We start from the raw sequence: 25081 nt of genomic DNA, 5'->3' as shown, positions 1-25081 counted from the left end.
CTGTTGTCTAAGGACTGCCCTGTTTTTATGTCAATCCCATATCTTTCTCTTTTTTTTTTCTTCTTCTCCTTCCTGGGTTCTTAGGACTTACTAAATCAGATGAATGAGCAGAAGGTGAAGCCCAATCTGCTGACGTTTAATGCTTTGCTGAAGGCCCTTCGTCGCTGTGGCTCCTTAGCCAGGGCTCAGTCTCTGCACACGCTCAGTGAGATGAAGGCTATGGGTATTGGTGAGTATGAAAATGCATCACTGACCAGTAACACTCCCGAAGGAAATGAATGTCAGTATATGTGACTTATAGCAGTGTCCTAACATATGATTTATTTTCTTTTAGCACCCAGTTTGGCTTCTTTTGACCATGTTCTGGGCATTTTCTACAAAGCAGGTGAATACCTACAGTACCAGTCAAAAGTTTGGACACCTATTCATTCAAGGGTTTTTCTTTATTTTTACTATTTTCTACATTGTAGAATAATAGTGAAGACATCACAACTATGAAATAACACATATGGAATCATGTGGTAACCACAAAAGTATTAAACGAATCAAAACATATTTTAGATTCTTCAAAGTAGCCACCCTTTGCCTTGATGACAGCTTTGCACACTTTTGGCATTCTCTCAACCAGCTTCATGAGGAATGCTTTTCCAACAGTCTTGAAGGAGTTCCCACATATGCTGAGCACTTGGTTGGTTGCTTTTCCTTCTCTCTGTGATCCAACTCATCCCTAACCATCTCAATTGGGTTGTGGTCAGGTGATTGTGGAGGCCGGGTCATCGGATGCAGCACTCCATCAGTCTCCTTCTTGGTCATATAGCCCTTACACAGCTTGGAGGTGTGTTTTGAGTCATTATCCTGTTGAAAAACAAATGATAGTCCCACTAAGTGCAAACCCGATGGGATGGTGTATCGCTGCAGAATACTGGGGTAGCTATGCTGGTTAAATGTGCCTTGAATTCTGAATAAATCACAGACCGTGTCACCAGCAAAGCACCATCACACCACTTCCTCAATGCTTCACGGTGGGAACCACACATGCAGAGATCATTCGATCACCTACTCTGCGTCTCACAAAGACACAGCGGTTGGAACCAAAAATCTCAGATTTGGATTCATCAGACCACATTATAGATTTCCACCAGTCTTATGTCCATTGCTCATGCTTTTTTGCCCAAGCAAGTCTCTTCTTACAGGTGTCCTTCAGTAGTGGTTTCTTTGCAGCAATTCGACCATGTAGGCCTGATTCACACAGTCTCCCCTGAACAGTTGATGTTGATGGGTCTGTTACTTGAACTCTGTGAAGCATTTATTTGGGCTGCAATCAGAGGTGCAGTTAATTGGCAATTTCTGAGGCTGGAAACTCTAATAGACTTGTTTATACTTTATTATTGACTGTATGTTTGTTTTACTCCATGTGTAACTCTGTGTTGTTGTATCTGTCGAACTGCTTTGCTTTATCTTGGCCAGGTCGCAATTGTAAATGAGAACTTGTTCTCAACTTGCCTACCTGGTTAAATAAAGGTAAAATAAAATAAATAAATAAATAATTAACTTATCCTCTGCACTTGAAGAAACTTTCAAAGTTCTTGAAATGTCCGTATTGATTGACTGTTGTTTCTCTTTGCTTATTTGAGCTGTTCTTGCCATAATATGGACTTGATATTTTACCAAGTAGGGCTATCTTCTGTATACCACCCCTACCTTGTCACAACACAACTGATTGGCTCAAATGCATTAAGAAGGAAAGAAATTACTCAAATTAACTTTTAACAAGGCACACCTGTTAATTGAAATGCATTCCCGGTGACTACCTCATGAAGCTGGTTGAGAGAATGCCAAGCTGTCATCATGGCAAGGGGTGGCTACTTTGAATAATCTCATATAAAATATATTTTGATTTGTTTAACACATGATTCCATATGTGTTATTTCATAGTTTTTATGTCTTCACTATTATTCTAGAATGTAGAACTAGTATAAAGAAAATCCTTGAATGAGTAGGTACTGTAGATATTTTGTCTTGATTTCTATTAAACAGTTTCTTGATTGGTTTGAGGTGGTATGTTAGGGGGAGAGTGGTTCCATGTTTCTGTTACTATCTTTTTCTCTCTGTCCTGTCTAGCGTCTCCTTCCCAAGGGCAGACTGATATCCTACAGGAAGTGATGACTGAGGTGGCAGGAAGGACATTCGTTGCTCAGGATCCAGATGATGGTATGCCTGTAGCATTTCTATCTTAAAGGCTGATAGTAGAGGTCCATATATCAATAACTTAATTGACCAAGTGATTCATGCCATTTTGAATGTAGCTTTGACTTTATTTTCCCTCCCAGTAAACTTTTTCTCCAGTGCCATGAGAATTGTAAGTAGTCTAGAATACATCTATATATGTTTTTGAATATTTCAGTATGTTTGTGGTGACTGTTTAAGACCTGATGTCTCTGTTCCCAGTGTCTGGATACCAAGGACATTGAGGCAGCGTACAAGGTGCATGACCTGCTCAGAGTGGGAGAGAACTGGAGGATGCTGGGAGATTCCTTCCAACAGAGTATCTATTAGTGAGTAAACCTAAAAAAAGGCTTGCAAATCCACATCGGAGAGTAGCATTTCTTCACCTTATTTCTGGTGGTTTTACGCCAATACACTGTCACCTCTGACCTCTTGTTGTTTGTTCAGTGGCAGAATGTTCAACCTGCTCTGCATGATGGAACACATAGATGTGGTGCTGAAGTGGTACAAAGAACTGATTCCTTCTGTAAGCACTGACATGGCAACATTGACATGTACATTTTATTCATACTCTCACATGCATTCTAAGACTAATGTTCTGAACTTTTTTGGTCCATAGCTCTATTACCCCAATCCACAAGGAATGAGAGATCTGCTCCAGGCACTGGACACTGATAACAGATTGGACATGATCCCACAGATATGGAAAGGTGGGTTGGAAGTAAATGTACTGCCTGATTCATTAACTAGGTTTCCATTCAATTGGTAACAGATTTTCATGCAAATATTCTAGAATCTGCATAAAGAACATTTTCCCACCAGTGGTATGTTTCCACCAAAAGGACTAAAAATCAGTTTGTGATAACGTAGAGCAAACAAAATATACATTTTTATGTACCGAATAAAAGTTCAACGTGTTTCAATCGCATGATCAACTCTACCGATACTTTTGTCACCACTGTTGCGTTACATAGCAAATGTGCTTACTCTGATCTAGGCAACTGCGCTCTACCCAACGGCTCGTTGATAGTGCGGGTAGGCTGGTCTACATGAGATTATTTACATTTATCAAATGGCAGTCAAGCATCATGTCACCAGAATAGGACCCTCTATTTTTTTGGAAAGTAGCATCAAGATCACACTGCACTTTCACCACCCTGTGAAGTTCATAATTTACTTCATCTGTAGCCTAATAAACTGCATGGTTTCCCGAGTCGTAGTGGGAGGACCACACAATGTCATCGTGTGCCTCCAAATTTACTTAGATATGTTATTCTATCAATATTTGCACAAAGCTGTTTCCACTGGCATTTCTTGCATAATTAATTTGAACTGAGAAAGAACACAATTGTCTGCATTCATTAAATTACGCCGAAACTTGTTGCTGTCGTGATTAAAAATATACGATATGACTTCACTCAAATACTGTGGATGGAAACATGTTTATAGTAGAGGAATGAACAATAACCAACATGTGGATTGTCTGACATAAGCAGTTTGGAATCAACCTCTGCTTTGGTTTCCCCCCCACTCCAGACATCCGACGGATGGGGCATGACAACAAGTCCGATTTAGTGGATGAGCTGCTGTCACTCATGGCCAGGGACAAGCACAGCCCTGAGGTGAGGCATGGAGACAGACACCTAGCTAAAAAATAAACTACCATTTACTGTAAATAGTAATCTATTCTACATTCTGACTGATCTATTGGCTTTCATGCAGATCCAGGAGTCCTTTGCAGTGTGTGCACTGGATGTTAAGAGCCTGTATGAGCAGGGGCAAGGAGCCAGGATGGCTCTGGAGTGGACAGCCACTGCCATGACCAACATCACCTCTGTCCTACTGGCAGCCCAGAAGAAGCAGCAGGCATGGTGAGTAGACCTGGATACAAAGCCACAGGGTACTTAAGTTGGAGCCAATTGACATGAAACATTCAGTATTTTAATCCTTCTTTTAAATCTAGGGATATGTTGAAGCTCTTCAAGACCAAAAACAGAGTTCCATCGTAAGTCTATTTTACAGTGTTTACATTAAGTGAATACTATTTAGGCACCCTAGTTCTGACCCATCTATTAACTGTACTCTTGTAGTGAGGAGCTGATGGAGGAGTTCCTGGCCAGCATCAAGAGCAGCAACGACCCTCAGCACGCCATGGAGCTGGTACAGATCTCAGCTAGCTTCTGTCTCCCCAGCACCCCCAAACTGGCTGAGAGGGTACTGCAGGCGTTTGAGCTCTCTGAAGAACAGAAGTATGACTACGTAGTCTATTTTTTATGTGTTATCAACTCTTTTTGGCACCAGATGTCTTATGTACTTGTTCCCTTTCCCATGTAGGACTATTCTGTCCGAGCTGGAGGTCTCAACTGAAGTCAGCGAGTGAGGTGAAGTCTAATACAGAATCCAGGACTTAATCTACAGGTTGAGCCAAACCTCTGACGTCAATACCATTCTGAATGGCCACACTAGAGGTTGAAATGCAAAATATGAATTGAACAGTAACATTTGTAGCCAACACCAGTACTACAATTAATTCATTGTAAATGCAGACTGTGCTTTTGAAGCTAAGCCATTAGCTACAACAAAGTGTGTATGTGAAAATTGTGATTAGGTGTACAACAGACCACAGATTAATAAATATGTACCAACTCACTCAACAGCCACAATTTATTGATATCCAATATTAACAGGGAGGAAATAGCATGACAATTGATTCTGCACAACATGATCAAATTGAACAAAGCGAGAAACACATTGTGAGCTGAAATGGTGAAGGAGGCTAGTGAGAGACAACTTACAGGACCAAGGTTCCAGCTATCTAAACCGGTGGTTCCCAACTCCAGTCGCTAAAAACAGTACACATTTTGTAGTAGCCCCAGACAAACTCATCTGATTCAACTTGTCAAGCTTTCAGGTGAGTGTCTGGGGTTACTGGAGTTGGGAACCACTGATGTAAACAGCACACCCAGTGAGGGATCTCATCCATTACACCTGCTGAGACCACTGACACCATAGGTACATCAAACGCATTAGTACTACTCAGTAAGTCATTTTCTTGTAGATGCTTGGGAAGGTTCTAAAGAGAGGGCATGTTTTAATACATTTCTGGGATACACCCATCAGTGGTATGTATAGTGGTGCTTCAAACAGATTTCCTCTATTCATAAATTAACTCCTCATGGAGAGGGCAGAGCTTGCTGTTGATGCAGATGGGGACACTCCCATGACCTGGACTCAGCTAAGGCGCCATGGTGGTGCCCAACCCCACTGCATTGGCGTATGCAGACAGGAGGCTGACCACCTGTTTCGTTTCTAGTGTGAGCCGGGCCTCTTTGAGCCAGTCCTGAGCCACCCTGCGCGACTCACCCTTCAGCTGGTTGACAAGCTTGGCGGCCAACTCCAGGTCTCCATGCTCCAGGCTGTAGGCAGCGTAGGAGAGCAGCTTGAATGTGTCGAGATCTTCGGCAGACAGCTTGGCGGGGGGAGCCTCCTGTGCCTTCTCAAAGAGCAGCATGGCCTGTAGGTAGGATAGGAAGTACTGGTAGAGGCTGTTGCGGGTCTCGTCAATCAGGGCCACACGGCGGGCCAGCTGGCGGATGGCGTAGAAGCGGGCGCGGAGTGAGGCCTCGCTGTAGACGCCGCGGCTGAGTGACTCGGAGGGCAAGGCAGTGGCCAGGGCCTGGGCAAACTCATCCTCGGCACAGCTCTCCTTGATGGCCTGTACGGCGCCCTCTAGGGGCTCGGTGGGGTCGTTTAGGGCAGCAGTCTTCAGAGTGTAGTTCAGAGCCTCCACTGAGAGCCACAGCTGATGGGCCTTACGGGCCTCCTCCTCTGCTATAACATGACCTGTAGGGTAACATGACTACACTTTAGTATCTCGTACAGAACCCACCACAAAAGCGTCTGTCTCACTCACTGTCAATGGCCTCCTCCATGCCCTTGAGCCTGGCGTAAGCTGCATTCATGTCCAGGGTGAAGCTGTCCAGTTGGTCCTGTGTCAGACGACGGTACTCTGTCTCCTTCTCCATCAACGAGCTGTTCAGGATCTGGAGACGATTAAAATCATGTTCATTCAGTTAGCATTAAATAGGATTTTAGGGGTTCTTAATGTTTGCATTGTTAAATATTAACAGGAAGTAGTTCAGCTGTAGCAGTGACAAGCACTCAAAACAATGAATAAACTGGTTTGTTGGATGGCTAAACTTATCTCCTGGATTTCAATATGAAGGATGTTTGGCTGTGGTTACGTGTCACAGTAGATGGGATGTTTAATATGGATATACTTGCCTCCTCTGCCTCGGAGCGCAGTTCCTGCTCCTGCACCTTGAGGACGTCACGCAGGTGGTCTGTGTGTGCTGCAGCCTGCCTACGCAGCTGGGTCCGCATCTCTGCCTCCATCACCTCCCGAGTCTCCTCTACCTGGTGATGGACACAGATGGGTCTCATTCTACTCGTGTGTCCAACAGAGCAAACATTTAGCTAGATTGCTACAACCTACTGTGCGAGGAAAGGAAAAGTCCAGCCATCAAAACAGTTGAATGCTGCCCTGTAACAAGGTAAAGACCGTAGGATCATTTGGTTAATAGTTAGACAAATAAAGAAAGGCCCTTGAGCTCACCTTCTTCTCCTGCTCCAGACGCATCTGTTCTCGGTTGTGTTCCAGGGCGGTGGAGACGGCCACCTCCAGGGCCTTCTTGTCCTCCAGCTTCTGCTGCTCTAGGGCAGAGTCGATGTGGATCTGCTCCCTCACCCTCTGCTCAGCCAGCTCTCGGTTCATCTGGTCGATGCGTCGGTGGGCATGAGCAATCAGGGAGTTGAGGTCATCTTGAGTCAGCTTCCCTGCTGGGAGACGGCCGAGGCAAGTCCATGAATTTAAGAGCCGATTTATCCTGTGCCCCCCCCTCTCTCCATGGTTCTATGGCCTAAACCAGTTATCTTTCCTTGCATCCTCATCTCAAACTCGAGGGTGGGGGGCTTGAACCTTCTCCAATACGGTTGACAAGGAGAAGAAGAGTCGCAGAAAGACTAACTGAACCTAAACATGTTATTGATGCTGTGCAAAGTTTTTCAAAGGCTTACTGCAAAGCCGAACTGTTAAAATGTGGGTGGGTAATGGGAGTAAGATGTAGGGGTGAAGCTGACTTACTGAGTCCCTTCCAGTTGGCCTGGATCTCTGGAGTGATGCTGTTCAGCTCCTTCTGGAACTGGGCCTTGGCCTCGTTCACCAGCTCGCTGTACTGGGACACAATCTTAGCCTCAGACTGGGCTGTCTGGACCTGCAGTAACGATGCACCAGGATAGGTTAAACAGACATCTAACCAGAAAGACAAGTATGCAGAGTATGATGTAAAAGAGACAGTATTGATCATTCCATGTATGTGTCCAAAATAACACCCTATTCTTCATGTAGTGCACTACATTTGACGCGAGTGGTGCACTAATATATATACAACAACAACAAGATAAAACGCAACAATTTCAAAGATTTTACTGAGTTACAGCCACTGGGGAGCCAGGCCCAGCCACTGGGGAGCCAGGCCCAGCCACTGGGGAGCCAGGCCCAGCCACTGGGGAGCCAGGCCCAGCCACTGGGGAGCCAGGCCCAGCCACTGAGAATGAGTTTTTCCCCACAAAAGGGCTTTACGAAAGAGAGAAATACTCCTTAGCAGCCCCCCCTCACCAGACGATCCCACAGGTGACCAAGCCAGATGTGGCGGTCCTGGGCTGGTGTGGTTACACGTGGTCTGTAGTTGTGAGGCCGGCTGGACGTACTGCCAAATTCTATAAAAACGACATTGGGTGATGGCTTATGGTAGAGAAAGTAACATTCAATTCACTGGCAACAGCTCTGGTGGAAATTCCTGCAGTCAGCATGTAAATTGCACGCTCCCTCAACTTGAGACATCTGCGGCATTGTGTTGTGCGATAAAACTGCACATAGAGTGGCCTTGTCTCCAGCACAAGGTGCACCTGTGTAATGATCATGCTGTTTAATCAGCTTATTGATATGCCACACCTGTCAGGTGGATGGATTATCTTGGCAAAGGAGAAATGCTCACTAACAGGGATGTAAACTAATTTGTACACAAAATATGAGAAATAAGCTTTTTGTGGTTATGGAACATTTCGGGGATCTTTGATTCGATCTATTGAAAAAAAATGGGAACAACACTTTCATGTTGCGTTTATACTTTTTTTTCAGCATATGAAATAGGTTGGAATGCAACCCATGTGTTAACAGTGTAAAACAGGGCCAGTTTACCCTGGTCACCACGCTGTCCAGATCTACCACCATGCTGTGAAGGTTCTCCTCTGCAGCCAGGATAGATGGCCGGGCTGCAGCAATCTTTAAGTGCTTGGCTCCATCGATCACTCCTCTCAGCTTGTCCAGCTCAGCCCTAAAACACCAGAGATGCAGAATTAATCCCTCTTGCACAAAGCCAAACATAGAAAGCACAGTCATTGATCCTTTAAAAGTTAGTTTTCCGTTGTATAATTTTATAAAATAATATATACAGTACTGCAAAAGTTTAAGGCAGGTGTGAAAAAAATGCTGTAAAGAATGCTTTCAAAAATAAACATGTTAATAGATTATATTTATCAATTAACAAAATGCAAAGTGAGTTTGGTGTGACCACCTTTTGCCTTAAAACAGCATAAATTATTCTAGGAACACTTGCACAGTTTGAAGGAACTAAGCAGGTAGGTTGGCCCAAACATATTGGCAGCCTCAGGTGCTTCTCTCGCTCTTCTAATCCCAGACAGACTCGATGTTGAGATCAGGGCTCTGTGGGGGCCATACCATCACTTCCAGGACTCCTTGTTCTTCTTTAGACTGAAGATACAGCGAAAGTCATTAAGAACTGTTTGGGGTCATTGTCATGCTGCAGAATAAATTTGGGGCAAATCAGATGCCTCCCTGATGGTATTGCATGATGGATAAGTATCTGCCTGTACTTCTCAGCATTGATGAGACCATTAATTCTGACCAAATCTTCAACTCCATTTTCAGAAATGCAGCCCCAAACTTGCAAGGAACCTCCATCATCCTTCACTGTTGACGGCAGACCCTCATTCGTGTACCACTCTCCAGCCCGTCGGCAAACAAACTGCCTTCTGCTACAGCCAAATATTTGACTCATCAGTCCAGAGCACCTGCTGCCATTTTTCTGCACCCCAGTTCCTGTGTTTTCGTGCATAGTTGAGTTGCTTGGCCTTGTTACCACATCGGAGGTATGGCTTTTTGTCCGCAAGTCTTCCATGAAGGTCACTTCTGACCAGACTTCTCCGGACAGTAGATGGGTGTACCAGGCTCTCTGTTTGCAGTTGGTAATCAAGCCCACTACTGTTGTGTAGTCTGCAAACTTAAATGATGGAGTTGGAGGCGTGCATGGCCACGCAGTTGTGGGTGAAAAGGAAGTACAGGAGGGGACTGAGCACACACCCTTGTGGGGCCCCAGAGTTGAGGGTTAGCAAAGTGGAGGTGTTGTTTCCTACAGTCACCACTTGGGGCGGCCCGTCAGACCAGGACCCAGTTGCACAGAGCGGGGTTGAGACTAGAGGTCGACCGAATATGATTTTTCAACGCCGATACCGATTATTGGAGGACAAAAAAAGCTGATACCGATTCAATCGGCCGATTTTGAAAATGGATTTGTAATAATGACAATTACAACAATACTGAATTAACACTTATTTTAACCTAATACATCAATAAAATTAATTTAGCCTCAAATAAATAATGAAACATGTCCAATTTGGTTTAAATAATGCAAAAACAAAGTGTTGGAGAAGTAAAAAGTGCAATATGTGCCATGTAAGAAAGCTAACGTTTAAGTTCCTTGCTCAGAATATGAAAGCTGGTGGTTCCTTTTAACATGATTCTTCAATATTCCCAGGTAAGAAGTTTTAGGTTGTAGTTATTATAGGAATTATAGGACTATTTCTCTCTATACCATTTGTATTTCATATACCTTTTACTATTGGATGTTCTTATAGGCACTATATAGTATTGCCAGTGTAACAGTATAGCTTCCGTCCCCCTCTCCTCGCCCCTTACCTGGGCTCGAACCAGGAACACAGACAACAGCCACCCTCGAAGCAGCGTTACCCACCGCTCCACAAAAGCCGTGGCCCTTGCAGAGCAAGGGGAACAACTACTCCAAGTCTCATAGCGAGTGATGTTTGAAACACTATTAGCGCGCACCCCGCTAACTAGCTAGCCATTTCACATCATTACACCAGCTTAATCTCGGGAGTTGATAGGCTTGAAGTCATAAACAGTAGAGCTGCTGGCAAAATGCATGAAAGTGCTGTTTGAACTAATGCTTATGAGCCTGCTGGTGCATACCATCGCTCAGTCAGACTGCACTATCAAATCATATACTTAATTATAACACACAGAAATGCGCGCCTTAGGTCATTAATATAGTCAAATCTGGAAACTATCATCTCGAAAACAAGACTAATTCTTTCAGTGAAATACGGAACCGTTCCGTACTTTATCTAACGGGTGGCATTAATCAGTCTAAATATTCTTGTTACATTGCACAACCTTCAATGTTATGTCATAATTACGTAAAATTCTGGCAAATTAGTTCGCAATGAGCCAGGCTGCCCAAACTGTTGCATATACCCCGACTCTGCGTGCAATGAACGCAAGAGAAGTGACACAATTTCACCTGGTTAATATTGCCTGCTAACCTGGAATTCTTTTAGCTAAATATGTAGGTTTAAAAATATATACTTCTGTGTATTGATTTTAAGAAAGGCATTGGTGTTTATGGTTAGGTACACGTTGGAGCAACGAGTCCTTACTCGCGAATGCGCACTGCATTGACTATATGCAACGCAGGACACGCTAGATTAACTTGTAATATCAACCATGTGTAGTTATAACTAGTGATGATTGATTAAGTTTAATGCTAGCTAGCAACTTACCTTGGCTTCTTACTGCATTCGCGTAACAGGCGGGCTCCTCGTGAGGCAGGTGGTTGGACTAGTTAACTGTAAGGTTGCAAGATTGAATCTCTGGGCTGACAAGTAAAAATCTGTCGTTCTGCCCCTGAACAAGGCAGTTAACCCACCGTTCCTTGGCCGTCATTGAAAATAAGAATGTGTTCTTAACTGACTTGCCTAATTAAATAAAGATTTTTTTAAAAAAGGTGTTTAAAAAAAGGCAAAATTACCGATTGATATCAAAACTTGAAATCGGCCGACCTCTAGTTGAGACCCAGGGCCTTCCACTTGATGATGAGCTTGGAGGGTACTATGGTGTTGAATGCTGAGCTGTAGTCGAACAGCATTCTTACATAAGTATTCCTTTTGTCCAGATGAGATTGGGCAGTGTGATGGCAATTGCGTCGCCTGTGGACCTTTTGGGGCGGTATGCAAACTGAAGTGGATCTAGGGTGGCCGGTAAGGTGGAGGTGATATGATCCTTGACTAGTCTCTCAAAGCACTTCATGATGACAGAAGTGAGTGCTACAGGGCGGTAGTCATTTAGTTCAGTTATCTTCACCCTCTTGAAGCATGCAGGGACAGGGAGCGATTGAATATGTCCGTAAACACACCAGCCCGCTGGTCTGCGCATGCTCTGAGGACGCGGCTAGGGATGCCGTCTGGGCCAGCAGCCTTGTGAGGGTTAATGTTTAAAATATTTTACTCACGTCGGTCACGGAGAAGGAGATGGGGGTGTCGCAGTCCTTGTTAGTGGACCGTGACGGTGGTACTGTATTATCCTCAAAGTGGGCAAAGAAGGTGTTTAGTTTGTCCGGAAGCGTGACGTCAGTGTCCATGACATGGCTGGTTTTCTTTTTGTAGTCTGATTTCCTGTAGACCGTGCTACATGTGACTCGTGTTGAAGCCGTTGAATTGCGATTCCACGTTGTCCCTGTACTGGCATTTCGCTTGTTTGATTGCCGCGGAGGGCATAAATACACTTTATATTCAGCCATATTCCTAGACCTCTTTCCATGGTTAAATGCAGTTTGTGCTTTGCGCGAATGCCGCCATCCATCCACGGTTTCTGGATAGGGTAGGTTTTAATAGTCACAGTGGATACATCGTCTCCAATGCACTTCTTTATAATCTCACTCACCGAGTCAGCGTATGGGTCGATGTTGTTCTCCGAGGCTGAACGGAACATATTCCATTTCGTGTGATCAAAACAATCTTGAAGTATGGATTCTGATTGGTCAGACGTAGAATGGTTCGAGTCACGGGTACATCCTGTTTGAGTTTCTGCCAACAAGACGGTAGGAGCCAGATGGAGTCGTGGTCGGAATTGCCGAAGGGATGGCCTTGTATGCATCGCGGAAGCTTGAGTAGCAGTGATAGAGTGCATTACCCCTTTGCATAGTGCAATCAATATGCTGATATAATTTAGGTAGCCTTGTTCTCACATTTGCTTTGTTAAAATCCCCAGCTACAATAAATGCATCCTCAGGATATATGTTTTCCAGTTTACATAGAGTCAAGTGAAGTTCCTTGAGGACCGTCTTGGTATCTGCTTGAGGGGGAATGTACACAGCTGTGACTATAACTAACAAGAATTCTTGGTTGGTAAAATGGCCAGGATTTGATTGTAAGGAATTCTAGGTCGGGTGAGGACTTCAGTTCCTGTATGTTATGATTACACCATTAATCATGAAGCATACACCCCCGCCCTGCCTCCTCACAGAGAGGTGTTTATCTCTGTCGGCACGATGCATGGTGAAGCCCGGTCTATTTTTGAAAGCATTTTTACTTTACAGCATTTTTTCACACCTACCTAAAACTTTTGCACAGTACTGTGTGTATAATGATATATTTTTTAACAATACATCCACATACAAAATGACAACATACAGGCGCACACAAACAGCCACAACATCACCCCTGCCCAGATAAAGCATTTGAGCTTTCCATAGTGTTAATGATGGAGGATTGGTTCATTTCCAGCTTAAGTATACATTTTTTCCAAGATGAATGACGAGAAAAGTATTGTCCATCTCACTGCACCCTCATATGCCATGACCCCTCTGACACAGCTGCTACTCTGTTTATAATCTACAGTGGGGCAAAAAAGTATTTAGTCAGCCACCAATTGTGCAAGTTCTCCCACTTAAAAAGATGAGGCATGTAATTTTCATCATAGGTACACTTCAATTATGACAGACAAAATAAGAAAAATAATCCAGAAAATCACATTGTAGGATTTTTTATGAATTTATTTGCAAATTATGGTGGAAAATAAGTATTTGGTCACCTACAAACAAGCAAGATTTCTGGCTCTCACAGACCTGTAACTTCTTCTTTAAGAGGCTCCTCTGTCCTCCACTCGTTACTTGTATTAATGGCACCTGTTTGAACTTGTTATCAGTATAAAAGACACCTGTCCACAACCTCAAACAGTCACACTCCAAACTCCACTATGGCCAAGACCAAAGAGCTGTCAAAGGACACCAGAAACAAAATTGTAGACCTGCACCAGGCTGGGAAGACTGGATCTGCAATAGGTAAGCAGCTTGGTTTGAAGAAATCAACTGTGGGAGCAATTATTAGGAGATGGAAGACATACAAGACCACTGATGCTCTCTCTCGATCTGGGGCTCCACGCAAGATCTCACCCCGTGGGGTCAAAATGATCACAAGAACGGTGAGCAAAAATCCCAGAACCACACGGGGGGACCTAGTGAATGACCTGCAGAGAGCTGGGACCAAAGTAACAAAGCCTACCATCAGTAACACACTACGCCGCCAGGGACTCAAATCCTGCAGTGCCAGACGTGTCCCCCTGCCAGTACATGTCCAGGCCCGTCTGAAGTTTGCTAGAGAGCATTTGGATGATCCAGAAGAAGATTGGGAGAATGGCATATGGTCAGATGAAACCAAAATATAACTTTTTGGTAAAAACTCAACTCGTCATGTTTGGAGGACAAAGAATGCTGAGTTGCATCCAAAGAACACCATACCTACTGTGAAGCATGGGGGTGGAAACATCATGCTTTGGGGCTGTTTTTCTGCAAAGGGACCAGGACGACTGATCCGTGTAAAGGAAAGAATGAATGGGGCCATGTATCGTGAGATTTTGAGTGAAAACCTCCTTCCATCAGCAAGGGCATTGAAGATGAAACGTGGCTGGGTCTTTCAGCATGACAATGATCCCAAACACACCGCCCCGGCAACGAAGGAGTGGCTTTGTAAGAAGCATTTCAAGGTCCTGGAGTGGCCTAGCCAGTCTCCAGATCTCAACCCCATAGAAAATCTTTGGAGGGAGTTGAAAGTCCGTGTTGCCCAACAGCAGCCCCAAAACGTCACTGCTCTAGAGGAGATCTGCATGGAGGAATGGGCCAAAATACCAGCAACAGTGTGTGAAAACTTTGAAGACTTACAGAAACCGTTTGACCTCTGTCATTGCCAACAAAGGGTATATAACAAAGTATTGAGATCAACTTTTGTTATTGACCAAATACTTATTTTCCACCATAATTTGCAAATAAATTCCTAAAAAATCCTACAATGTGATTTTCTGGATTTTTTTTCTTCTCATTTTGTCTGTCATAGTTGAAGTATACCTATGATGAAATGTACAGGCCTCTCATCTTTTTAAATGGGAGAACTTGCACAATTGGTGGCTGACTAAATACTTTTTTGCCCCACTGTATGCATACTCACTAACTTTACCTACATGTACATATTAACTCAACTAACCGGTACCCCAGCACAGACTACATACCCCTTGTGTTTAGCTTCGCTTGTTATTTTACTGTTGCTGTTTAAATATGTTACTTTTATTCCCTACTAAATTAATAAATTCAGGAGAAAAAAAAAAAGAAAAAAAACTGGTAAACCATTGTTGGTTAGGGGCTTGTAAGTAAGCATTACACTAAGGTCTACATCTGTTGTATTCGGCACATGTGACAAATACAATTTGATTTGAAATATGCGGATTAAAATACATTTACATTGCAATACTTCTGACAGACAACTTTCTAACTCCGCCCATAACTTAAGGACTTTATAGCATTCCCAGAAGGCATGGATTACTGAGTCATTGTTAGTCATTGTAATGTTTAATCTGGATAAGTAAATCTAAGTGGTGCAACACATCTGATTAATAAACCTAGATTAACAAAACCTAGATTCATTTAAACCATGCTGGTGCAACTCTTAGATTTTTTTTGTGGTCCACTGTAGATCATGAGTTATGCTTTTTCTTATTGCCATCATTTCATTTTTTCCACGTGAATGTTTTATCCTGAGATTTTAGGTTATCCTGAAAATATTTGAGGGGCATTGAGTTTTCAATATTGGTCAGGTACAGCAGGAGATCTGCAAATACATTTAGTTTATATTTATGTTTACCAATACCTGTTACGTTTGGTCCTGTCTAATTATTTCTGCAAGTGGTTCAATTGCCAAGAAGGGGGAGAGGGGACATTCTTTCTTGTGCCCATTCCTAAAGCAATTTCATCAGAAAATGCATCATGTGTGTATATTTTTTCTTTAGGACAGTTCTATCCTTTTATACAATTCATTTCAGCTGGAAAGTTGAAAGCTTCCAAAGTTTTGAATAGGAAAATCCATTAAAGCCGGTTGAAAGCCTTTTCGGCATCAACAACCATTATTGAGATACATCTCTTGTTTTTTTAACTATAAGTTCATTTTAGTGAGCATAACATAGTAAATACACCACTTCAAACTTTAATATCACCAAATGTATTATCAAATTGGCTGAAACAAAATAAAGTAGTGTACACTAGTGACCACAACATAATGTTAATAAATTATCAAGCGGCTCTTACTTGGCCTTGAGGACGGCTGCTCCAGCCTCGTCTACTGATCGGCTGCGTTCACTCAGTGCATCTTCCAGGACTCTCCACTGGGTAGACTTCTTATCAGGGGGTGCCTAAAAAAAAAAATTCACATCATGAATGATTCACAATACAAATGTTTGGATTAGGGCTGGGCAATATATTTAATTATTAAAATCACATATATGCACATCCATATCAGGTATATTATATAGAAATAGCCATATTGCAAAAGGCTGCAATATTCACTCTGCATGCACACACACTACATATCTTTCCAAACATGATGCAGAGCGTAAAAAAATGCTGCTGCTTTCAAATAAACAAACATACGTGTTCTGTATGATAACGTTTGTTCTTATGGGTAGCCCCCTTTTTTTCAATTTTCACCTAAAATTACATACCCAAATCTAACTGCCTGTAGCTCAGTCCCTTGATGCAAGGATATGCATATTCTTGGTATCATTTGAAAGAAAACACTGAAGTCTGTGGAAATGTGAATGAGGTAGAATATAACACAATAGATCTGGTAGAAGAAAAACATTTATCTTCTTTTTCTACCACCATCTTTGAAATGCAACAGAAAGGTCCCAAATCTCGCCATCACCCTGCTTCTAATTCTGATGGTGTCAACAAGATGGCAGCAGTGTATGTGCAAAGTTTCAGACGGATAACTTGAAGTATGAGCAAACTACATGACATTTAGTGGGACGTCACCCAGGTACATTTGGGCAAATCGTGAAGGAGACATTTACATTCACATAACATTTTTCTGCAAGAATATCGTAAAATCTGTATACTTGGACTTTGATTTAGCTTTTCCAGTATTAGTAGCCATATTTTAAGTTCAACATTTGCAAAACACCCAGTTTTCATAACTCTTCATATTCTTATAATTCTTGTCCAAAAGGAAAAGGCACACTGTCGCACAAGGTTAGCAGCTACATTTAGCCACAGATACAGGGTTTCCGGATACTCCCGTAAAGCCCAACTCATTGGCTATCTAGCTAGCTTAGTTTGACCCCGATTGGTGCCTATTTGACAAAGTTAGTCGATCAAGTGAACACCGGCCGCGTCATCAGTGTGCCATGAAAGCGTTGCTCTCTGACCAAATGTGGTGTTCTATAGGATATACTACACCCCTAATGATATAGTGAAGTCTGGTTACATTCTAGGATCTCTGAGGAATGCATACAAATGTGAACAGTTGAAACAACAATTAGGGTAAGATTTTCATAGATTCCTTTCTTAGAAAATTGAACGAGTGGAAATACAAAAATGATTGTGCATGCTATATGGACCTTTTTAGGATATGAAAAAGGATTTAATCTAACAAAACTTCATGTTCTCTCTGGGACCTTTTGGATGATAAATTAGAGCAAGATTTCAGAAGTACACATTTCACCTTCAGAGGTGAATTTATCAAACCTATTGCGGTGAAAAAATGGTTTTGTTGTTAGCGCTCCTCAAACAATAACATGGCATTTTTTATAGCCATGATAGCTACTGTAAAATAGTCAGTGCAGTTATATTAAACAAGAATTTAAGCTTTCAGCCGATATAAGACACTTATATGTACCGACGTGTTGTTTTTCTAAAATCTATGATCGTGACAAGTCACTGCATGATTTACAACTGTCCCGTTGACGGGACTCAGATCCCTAAAGATTTATTCTCTTGATCTTATTCTCTGAAAATAGGAGGTGCGAGTTGTGGTGGTCCAGGTCTACTGCAGCATCTCGTTTGTGCAATGCCCCATTCTGATAGAGACTGGGGAGGCATGTTGGGATGGAAAATAACTAATCCCTGCGGCATTCTCTCTTTGTCATGCCTAACAGCACTATATTCCAAGAGTTCACCCAAGCGGTTTGCAACTCATATCGGTTTTGCAAAATGTGAAAAAATATAATTGCAATATGATATTTTGCCTATATCGTGCAGCACTATTTTAATGTAATGAAAAACTGCTAGACTTGAAAAGCTAGCAGAACTTTTTCACACTTGAGAATATGTCCACCCCCCTCACCTCAGTGGCTAACAAAACAAACATCTACAAAAGATGTGGATTTAATTAGGGCATCACAACAGTTTGGGTTACACTTTTTCAGAATGTGTACCCTTGTCCCTTCCTCTTCTCAGACACTGAGGCCTTCTACAGTTTCAGGGTCACAAAACAAAGATTCGCAACAGAACGTGAATGTAATACGAGGCTAAAATCTTTTGAAAAATCTCCCCAGTTTGAGTTGTTTTTGAAGATATGTCCCTTCCTCACCTCAGCCTCCATGGCCTCCCTCAGTTGGCGGGTGTGCTGGGCAATGGCCTGCAGAGCTGCCTCCTGAGCACCGATGGCCTGCAGGGTCACCTTGGCTGTGCTGCCCAGAGCATCTTCCAGATTGGATGACAGAGCTGCAACAGTACACACACACAGCCTTGTTACCTTGTTTGTCAATCATGATGCCATATAAGCAATCCCCATGTCAAACCTGCACTCCATAATGTAACAAGACCATGCATCAATGGCAATCTGCTGAAAATAACCATGCGTCCACTGTACTCATTGACTCATGTATTGCATTTGTCTTAATTGTACGTAATGTTTAAGCCAGAGTAAATGCATGTTGTTACGGTGTAACTCATAGCAAAATGTGACAGGGAAAGATGAGACACCTACATGTCAGGAGGTCCTGCTCAGCCTTATCCTGCTCAGCAAGACGGGCAGCCACTTCACCCTCAGGACGCTCCTTCACTGCAGGCTCATGTTCACACTCAGTACATTTGGCTGCCGCTAGGGGGATACAGAACACACTCAGTACATTTTGCTCTGCAGACAAAATCATGGCCACAAAAACACATGCCCTACATTCCATTCACACATACATGTAGCGCTTACCTGCAACTACAGATTACACTGTACAGTCGTGGCCAAAAGTTGAATGACAAATATTAATTTTCACAAAGTCTGCTGCCTCAGTTTGTATGATAGCAATTTGCATATACTCCAGAATGTTATGAAGAGTGATCAGATGAATTGCAATTAATTGCAAAGTCCCTTTTTGCCATGCAAATGAACTGAATCCCCAAAAAACATTTCCACTGCATTTCAGCCACGCCACAAAAGGACCAGCTGACATGTCAGTGATTCTCTCGTTAACACAGGTGTGAGGACAAGGCTGGAGATCACTCGGTCATGCTGATTGAGTTAAAATAACAGACAAAGCTTCAAAAGGAGGGTGGTGCTTGGAATCATTGTTCTTCCGCTGTCATCCATGGTTACCTGCACGGAAACACGTGCCGTCATCATTGCTTTGCACAAAAAGGGCTTCACAGGTAAGGATATTGCTGCCAGTAAGATTGCACCTAAATCAACCATTTATCGGATCATCAAGAACTTAAAGGCTTGCTCAGGAATGGCAGCAGGCATGTGCATCTGCACGCACAGTGAGGCGAAGACTTTTGGAGGATGGCCTGGTGTCAAGAGCAGCAAAGAAGCCACTTCTCTCCAGGAAAAACATCAGGGACTGACTGATATTCTGCAAAAGATTCAGGAATTGGACTGCTGAGGACTGGGGTTAAGTCATTTTCTCTGATGAATCCCCTTTCCGATTGTTTGGGGCATCCGGAAAAAAGCTTGTCCGGAGAAGACAAGATGAGTGCTACCATCAGTCCTGTGTCATGCCAACAGTAAAGCATCCGGAGAGCATTCATGTGTGGGGTTGCTTCTCAGCCAAGGGAGTGGGCTCACTCACAATTTTGCCTAAGAACACAGCCATGAATAAGGAATGATACCAACACATCCCCGAGAGCAACTTCTCCCAACCATCCAGGAACAGTTTGGTGATGAACAATGCCTTTTCCAGCATGATGGAGCACCTTGCCATAATGCAAAAGTGATAACTAAGTGGCTCGGGGAACAAAACATCAATATTTTGGGTCCATGGCCAGGAAACTCCCCAGACCTTAATCCCATTGAGAACTTATCGTCAATCCCCAAGAGGCAGGTGGACAAACAAAAACCCACAAATTCTGACAAACTCCAAGCATTGATTATGCAAGAATGTGCTGCCATCAGTCAGGATGTGGCCCAGAAGTTAATTGACAGCATGCCAGGGCGGATTGCAGAGGTCTTGAAAAGGAATGGTCAACACTGCAAATATTGACTCTTTGCATCAACTTCATGTAATTGTCAATACAAGCCTTTGACACTTATGAAATGCTTGTAATTATACTTCAGTATGCCATAGTAACATCTGCAAAAATATCTACACACTGAGGCAGCAGACTTTGTGAAAATTAATGTTCGTGTAATTCTCCAAACTTTTGGCCACGACTGTAGTATGGCATGAACAGGTATAGTAAAATACCCACTAACATGAACAACTCACTCATTCACAACATATAACCTCTAAATACAACAAAAATTGCAGAGTAATACAGATACATATCATATGCATTACAAGCTAGTGCAATCTAGGATTAAGGGTTTTGTGAGGGGTAGTGATTAGTTTAGGGGCTAGAAGGGGACAGCATGAAGTCTTTATGCAGAGGTGTACAGTAAACAGAGGTGAAAGGGTGAGATGGCAAATAAAATCACCAGGAGAATAATGAACAGGAAAGAAAAACAAGTATTAGAGAAGAGCAGGCATAGAGCATGGAGCCATGCACCCTAAGACCCCCTATATTAGTGAAAGAGAGAGCGCCATGCACCCATGCAGGGGAGGCTGTATCCACCCGGTTCTGACCTGCCGGGACCCCCTTGAGGGCGGCTGGGGGAGGCACGGCCTCTGCCTCGTGGGTTCCAGGGGCTGGCACAGAGGGCACCTCGCCGATGGCTGAAAGGATTTGTGCCACTTGAGCAGAAGCTTCTGCAACAACACAGTGGAGCTCAACATCAGTGGACTGACTGGTCTTCTTGGCAAGGCCATGTTATGGTAACCAACAGGACATATGGAACTGGCACACAAGAACACAGCAGCAATACGGACTCATAGCATAGCTGTAGATAAGAAGGCAAAACTCTAAAGTAACACAGGCAAGATACCCATTATCTCACTCCAGTGATTTACACTGACAGACGAGATCGGTCACCTGATCGTCAACCGGTCTTCTCAAAACCCACAGCAGACATGTGACCTGCATCACATTCCTCTACTTCAGTACTGAAGACTCATTAAGTTGAGATGAAATACTCAGTTCCTATCAACAGTCACGTCCTTCACTGGTTTGACGGGATCCCAATTTTATCAACACCACAGACAGACTCAAGGCCCTTAAACGACAAATAGTTAACCTAGCTAAATAACATTGAAAGTTCTGCAGAGGTCTAATGACCACCTTGGTAAAGCCATCAGCTAATTAGGAAACTTGCCACATGTCAAGATATTGAACAATTAGCTAAGAAAGAAAATCATGAGTAAATGAAGGACTTTCTCTCCAAGAAGATACCCATTTGAGATTATATAATCGCATAAATAGATCTAAAGGCATAAAATACCATGCGATTATGCACTGTTCAGTGATTTAGAGGATAACTCTTTGCTAACCTGAAAAGTGTAATCATGCATCGATGATAGCAAGAAAACTTAACAGTTCAAGTCCATTTGTATTTGTAAGAACAATGAAGTAAACCATCCCAAGTACACAACACAATTTCAGCAGATCATTTCAGTTCAACAACGGAGAGAAGACATGGGTTTGTTGTGAAAAATTTGATTCCAGAAGCATGCAACGTCTAATGGATGATATTCACATTAAGCACCTGATCCCTCTTTATTGAATAGTCTTAAAAACAATGGTGTGCCAACGTTCTTAGTACTTGACTCACAAGATAATATTTTTTCAACACCTCAGAGAGCATGAAGTACATCAGCTCTCTCAGGCACAGCTGTAACTCACCCTCTAGGGTCTCCTGAGGTGCTGGAGCAGGGGGTCCCTCAGCATCTGGCTGCTCTGCTTTCTTCTCAACCTCTTTGGCCTTCGGCTGCTTCGAGTCTTTCCACATTTCAGACATGGAGGAAATCTGAACAGGTTCAACCTTTCTCTTCAGGACAGTAATAGAATAATAGTGTCAGGGAAGATTGAATTGAAAGTGAACATCTGTACGTGGTTCTTTTGTTAGATGAGCTAGCTTGTGTTTGACAACAAACTAAGTCAAATTTAATGACACGAATGACAAACTATGATTCCTCAAAATGTGCTCTAGAACACGGGTTATTTGACTTACTGGTTTATTTATAACAGGTGGAGGTGCTGCTGGGCCGAGAGCCAGTCCAAACACTTGATCTGAGTATGGTATGGATTTCTCAACATTGGCCCTGAATTTGGGATCCCAATTGGCATATAGAATTGTGCCACCAACTCCTCCACCCACAGTGAGGACACTGGCAGCTACAATCTTTCCTGCAGAAGACCTGCAAGTACAGTCAGATGTAAGATATTCAAACACACAAGAAAGCAAACAAAGCAGCTGCCATTCAGAATGATAAAAGGGAATATCACATTGATAATGGCTTTAGTGCTTGTGTGCAGCTTTAGGGTAACTTCCTCCTTCATCTCTTTGATTTATTTACAAGCAAGGGTCAAGGACAGTAAGGTAGCTGCTCTATCAATTAACATAAACAGCTCAATGCAGCATTTGGCCACTTAAGTAACTCAGCAGGAGGCAAGTCACCTACCCTGAGCCTCCTGAAGTGTAGCTACGACATTGCTGGAGGGGGTGAAGGGGGACACCATTCCCACACAGGCATTTCTATGGAAAGGAGAAGATCAGCATACACATGCACTATCCACAGGAGCACCACATGTCTATTATGGGACCTATACAAAATACACAAGCACTTGTTCTATTAAAATTCATTGGAATAGGATAGCTGACAAGAAAAGCTCATTAATCAGTTATTACATGTGTGCAATGGAAACATTTCCACAAACAAAAGCTACTTTCTTTAGCTCATTCTATGAACTAAGAATTTGCCAAGGTCATGTCCCCTTGATATGAATGTGCATTTGTCCTTTCTTTTTCAAGTAGCTAGTTGAAATTAAACGGATTGTGCTAGGAAACAGTAGCAGAGACCGCATTTCCCCTACACATTAGATACTTGAACGTGTAGCAAAACAACTTGACTACAACATTTGCGTTATCACACATGTATGTCCACAACATTAATACAAAAATGGATCATACAACCACCGAGCCCCGCCTCCAATTCTACGGTGTGCATTGGTGCGCGCTCGTGTCACTCTCGAGTCTTTTTTATTCGGAAGGCAGTGCAGTCAATCAATAGAAATACGCCTCTTTCCACTACGTAATTACGTGATTTGCATTAAATTACAAGATTTGCGTCAAGTTACGTTCAGTAGCCTAAGTTTAGCGCAGCTTTCTTTCAATGAAGGCATTTAACATGACACTTTATGTTATGGCATTGAATTCCCACCTTTCCGTACACTATATGTTGTGAGGAGAGATCGTAAAAGATGTCTGAAGATGTAAACTGTTTATTTCTCCCAACAACAAGCACAGTGGTGTAGGCCCTGTCTCTGGGTCACTGAATGACCGCTCGGCTAGCATAGCTAGCAGGCTAGTTAGCTAGATGTTCCATTTAGAACACAGTGATACTTACCCGCGCTGCAGAATTTGCCCCTTTCAAGCAGACACGCAGCATTGTTGTTGGTACTCCCTTTCTTCGTTATTTATGACAAACTGTTTCAATTCAGCAAAGCATGATAAAAACTGTCAATCTCAAGCATTAAAACACACGAGATACTTCCAAACACCGTTTCGCCGAGGGTGACACACAGTCGAAGGGGTGCGCATGCGCAATGGGTACGGCCATAGAGCTAGATAGAGGCCCAATTTTTATATCTGTGTCATTATGGCGTACGTGACAGCACGGGCAGCACCATTGAGGTTAACTTCAACAGGAATCCCCACCCAGTTGACTACTCTGACTCCTGTAAAATGGCGGAAGCTTGTTTGGAAGCCCTCAATGGCGTTGCTCATGCTAAAATGGCCTTTTGGCCACTAGAGGCCTCTATTATTCTCTACGAGTACGCCCAACTGCGAAAAGAAAGCATTTACGTCACGGGTTCATAGCTCTTTCGTTTATAGCTGAATAACACATCAATATATATGCATCATATTTTTGGTTACCATTGGAACAAATATTTCACATTTTTTTACAAACAAAAAAAAACATCCCTATCATACCTGAAAAACAGAACTAGTGACATTGCAACAAATTATCTTTGGCAGAGGAATGTCGCGTTCAAAAACACTGGGAACTCGGAAATCTCTAACTTCCGACTTCAGTGCGTTCAAGAAATCAGGGATCTCGGAAAAAAACAAGTTCCGACTTGAACGGTCATCAACCGCAATTCCAAATCGGAAACTCAGGCATCTTTCCAGACTTTCCGACCTGAAGATCACTGACGTCATGAGTTTATTTTTTTCTCCGAATTCGAAGTTGTCTTGATTGCAGCATTACTCCGCCAAAATGTCCTGGTGAGATAAGCAATTTCGTTACATGAGTGTCGAATGCCATACTTATTTGATCGCACGTCTTCACTCCGTTGACAGTTTAGCCTACATTTCACTGATCTTAGTAGCAGAAAGCATTTTTTTCAAGGCAGTTGTCGATGATTCCGTTAGGCTGCGTTTCATTTTTTTTTTTTTGTCTGTTTGATCGAAGGGGAGACACTAGTTAGTAATGTCTGCATTTTTCGATTTGTTTAAAGTATTAATCTATAAATAAATATCTTTGCCAAAATTCGTCATCTCTCTCATGTCTTATTCGACTAGTAGTTGTTCTGAAATGTGTATTGCTTGACTACATTTTACTCCCTCCTATAAGTTTAATATAACACACATACATTCATTATTAATTTCGGTTGCCTACGTGAAGTTTGTTCTATAGAAAGTACTTGACTCGTGATAAAATTTAAGGAAATTAGGAGGGAGATTTCGGCAAGGCCATTTTTTTGCCTGCCGAAATCCTCCCCTATCCCCTTCTATCTTGGGAATGCAAGGCCTGGCACACTTCATATCATTTTGGTAGCTCTTGTTGACC

The 25081-nt window shown here is 42.7% G+C and overlaps 2 protein-coding genes across 5 annotated transcripts in view; one reads left to right on the top strand and one right to left on the bottom strand.

The window, feature by feature from the left end:
* ptcd3 (pentatricopeptide repeat domain 3) overlaps positions 1–4875 on the top strand; it is a 7711-nt gene extending 2836 nt beyond the window's left edge. The window contains exons 13-24 of the mRNA XM_021583532.3: positions 85–229; positions 335–385; positions 2122–2211; positions 2331–2359; positions 2449–2555; positions 2674–2752; positions 2846–2936; positions 3763–3848; positions 3949–4097; positions 4190–4231; positions 4317–4475; positions 4561–4875. Coding sequence (XP_021439207.2) covers positions 85–229; positions 335–385; positions 2122–2211; positions 2331–2359; positions 2449–2555; positions 2674–2752; positions 2846–2936; positions 3763–3848; positions 3949–4097; positions 4190–4231; positions 4317–4475; positions 4561–4606 — 1074 coding nt within the window. The 3' untranslated portion in view covers positions 4607–4875. The remainder of the gene's footprint in view (positions 1–84; positions 230–334; positions 386–2121; positions 2212–2330; positions 2360–2448; positions 2556–2673; positions 2753–2845; positions 2937–3762; positions 3849–3948; positions 4098–4189; positions 4232–4316; positions 4476–4560) is intronic.
* On the bottom strand, positions 4873–25081 carry immt (inner membrane mitochondrial protein). Of its 4 annotated transcripts, none has more exons than XM_021583529.3 (14): positions 23636–25081; positions 22691–22764; positions 22240–22426; positions 21912–22056; positions 20759–20881; positions 18691–18804; positions 18292–18425; positions 16011–16114; positions 8486–8621; positions 7370–7499; positions 6842–7065; positions 6511–6642; positions 6140–6269; positions 4873–6069 (listed from the first exon to the last, which is right to left on the bottom strand). In XM_021583529.3, exons 1-14 carry the CDS (start codon positions 23675–23677, stop codon positions 5462–5464), a joined length of 2283 nt encoding a protein of 760 aa, XP_021439204.1. In that variant the 5' UTR covers positions 23678–25081; the 3' UTR covers positions 4873–5461. The 4 variants fall into 4 exon arrangements, with proteins under 4 accessions (XP_021439204.1, XP_021439205.1, XP_021439206.1 ...); XM_021583530.3 differs by having other exon boundaries at positions 6842–7062; positions 23636–24076; XM_021583531.3 differs by lacking the exon at positions 20759–20881 and having other exon boundaries at positions 23636–24076.

Source organism: Oncorhynchus mykiss, chromosome 25, assembly GCF_057628025.1.
Source record: "Oncorhynchus mykiss isolate SJ-2025 chromosome 25, ASM5762802v1, whole genome shotgun sequence".
Taxonomy (NCBI): Eukaryota; Metazoa; Chordata; class Actinopteri; order Salmoniformes; family Salmonidae; genus Oncorhynchus; species Oncorhynchus mykiss.
Note: the sequence above shows the minus strand (reverse complement) of the source record. Positions and strands in the feature narration are given on the sequence as shown.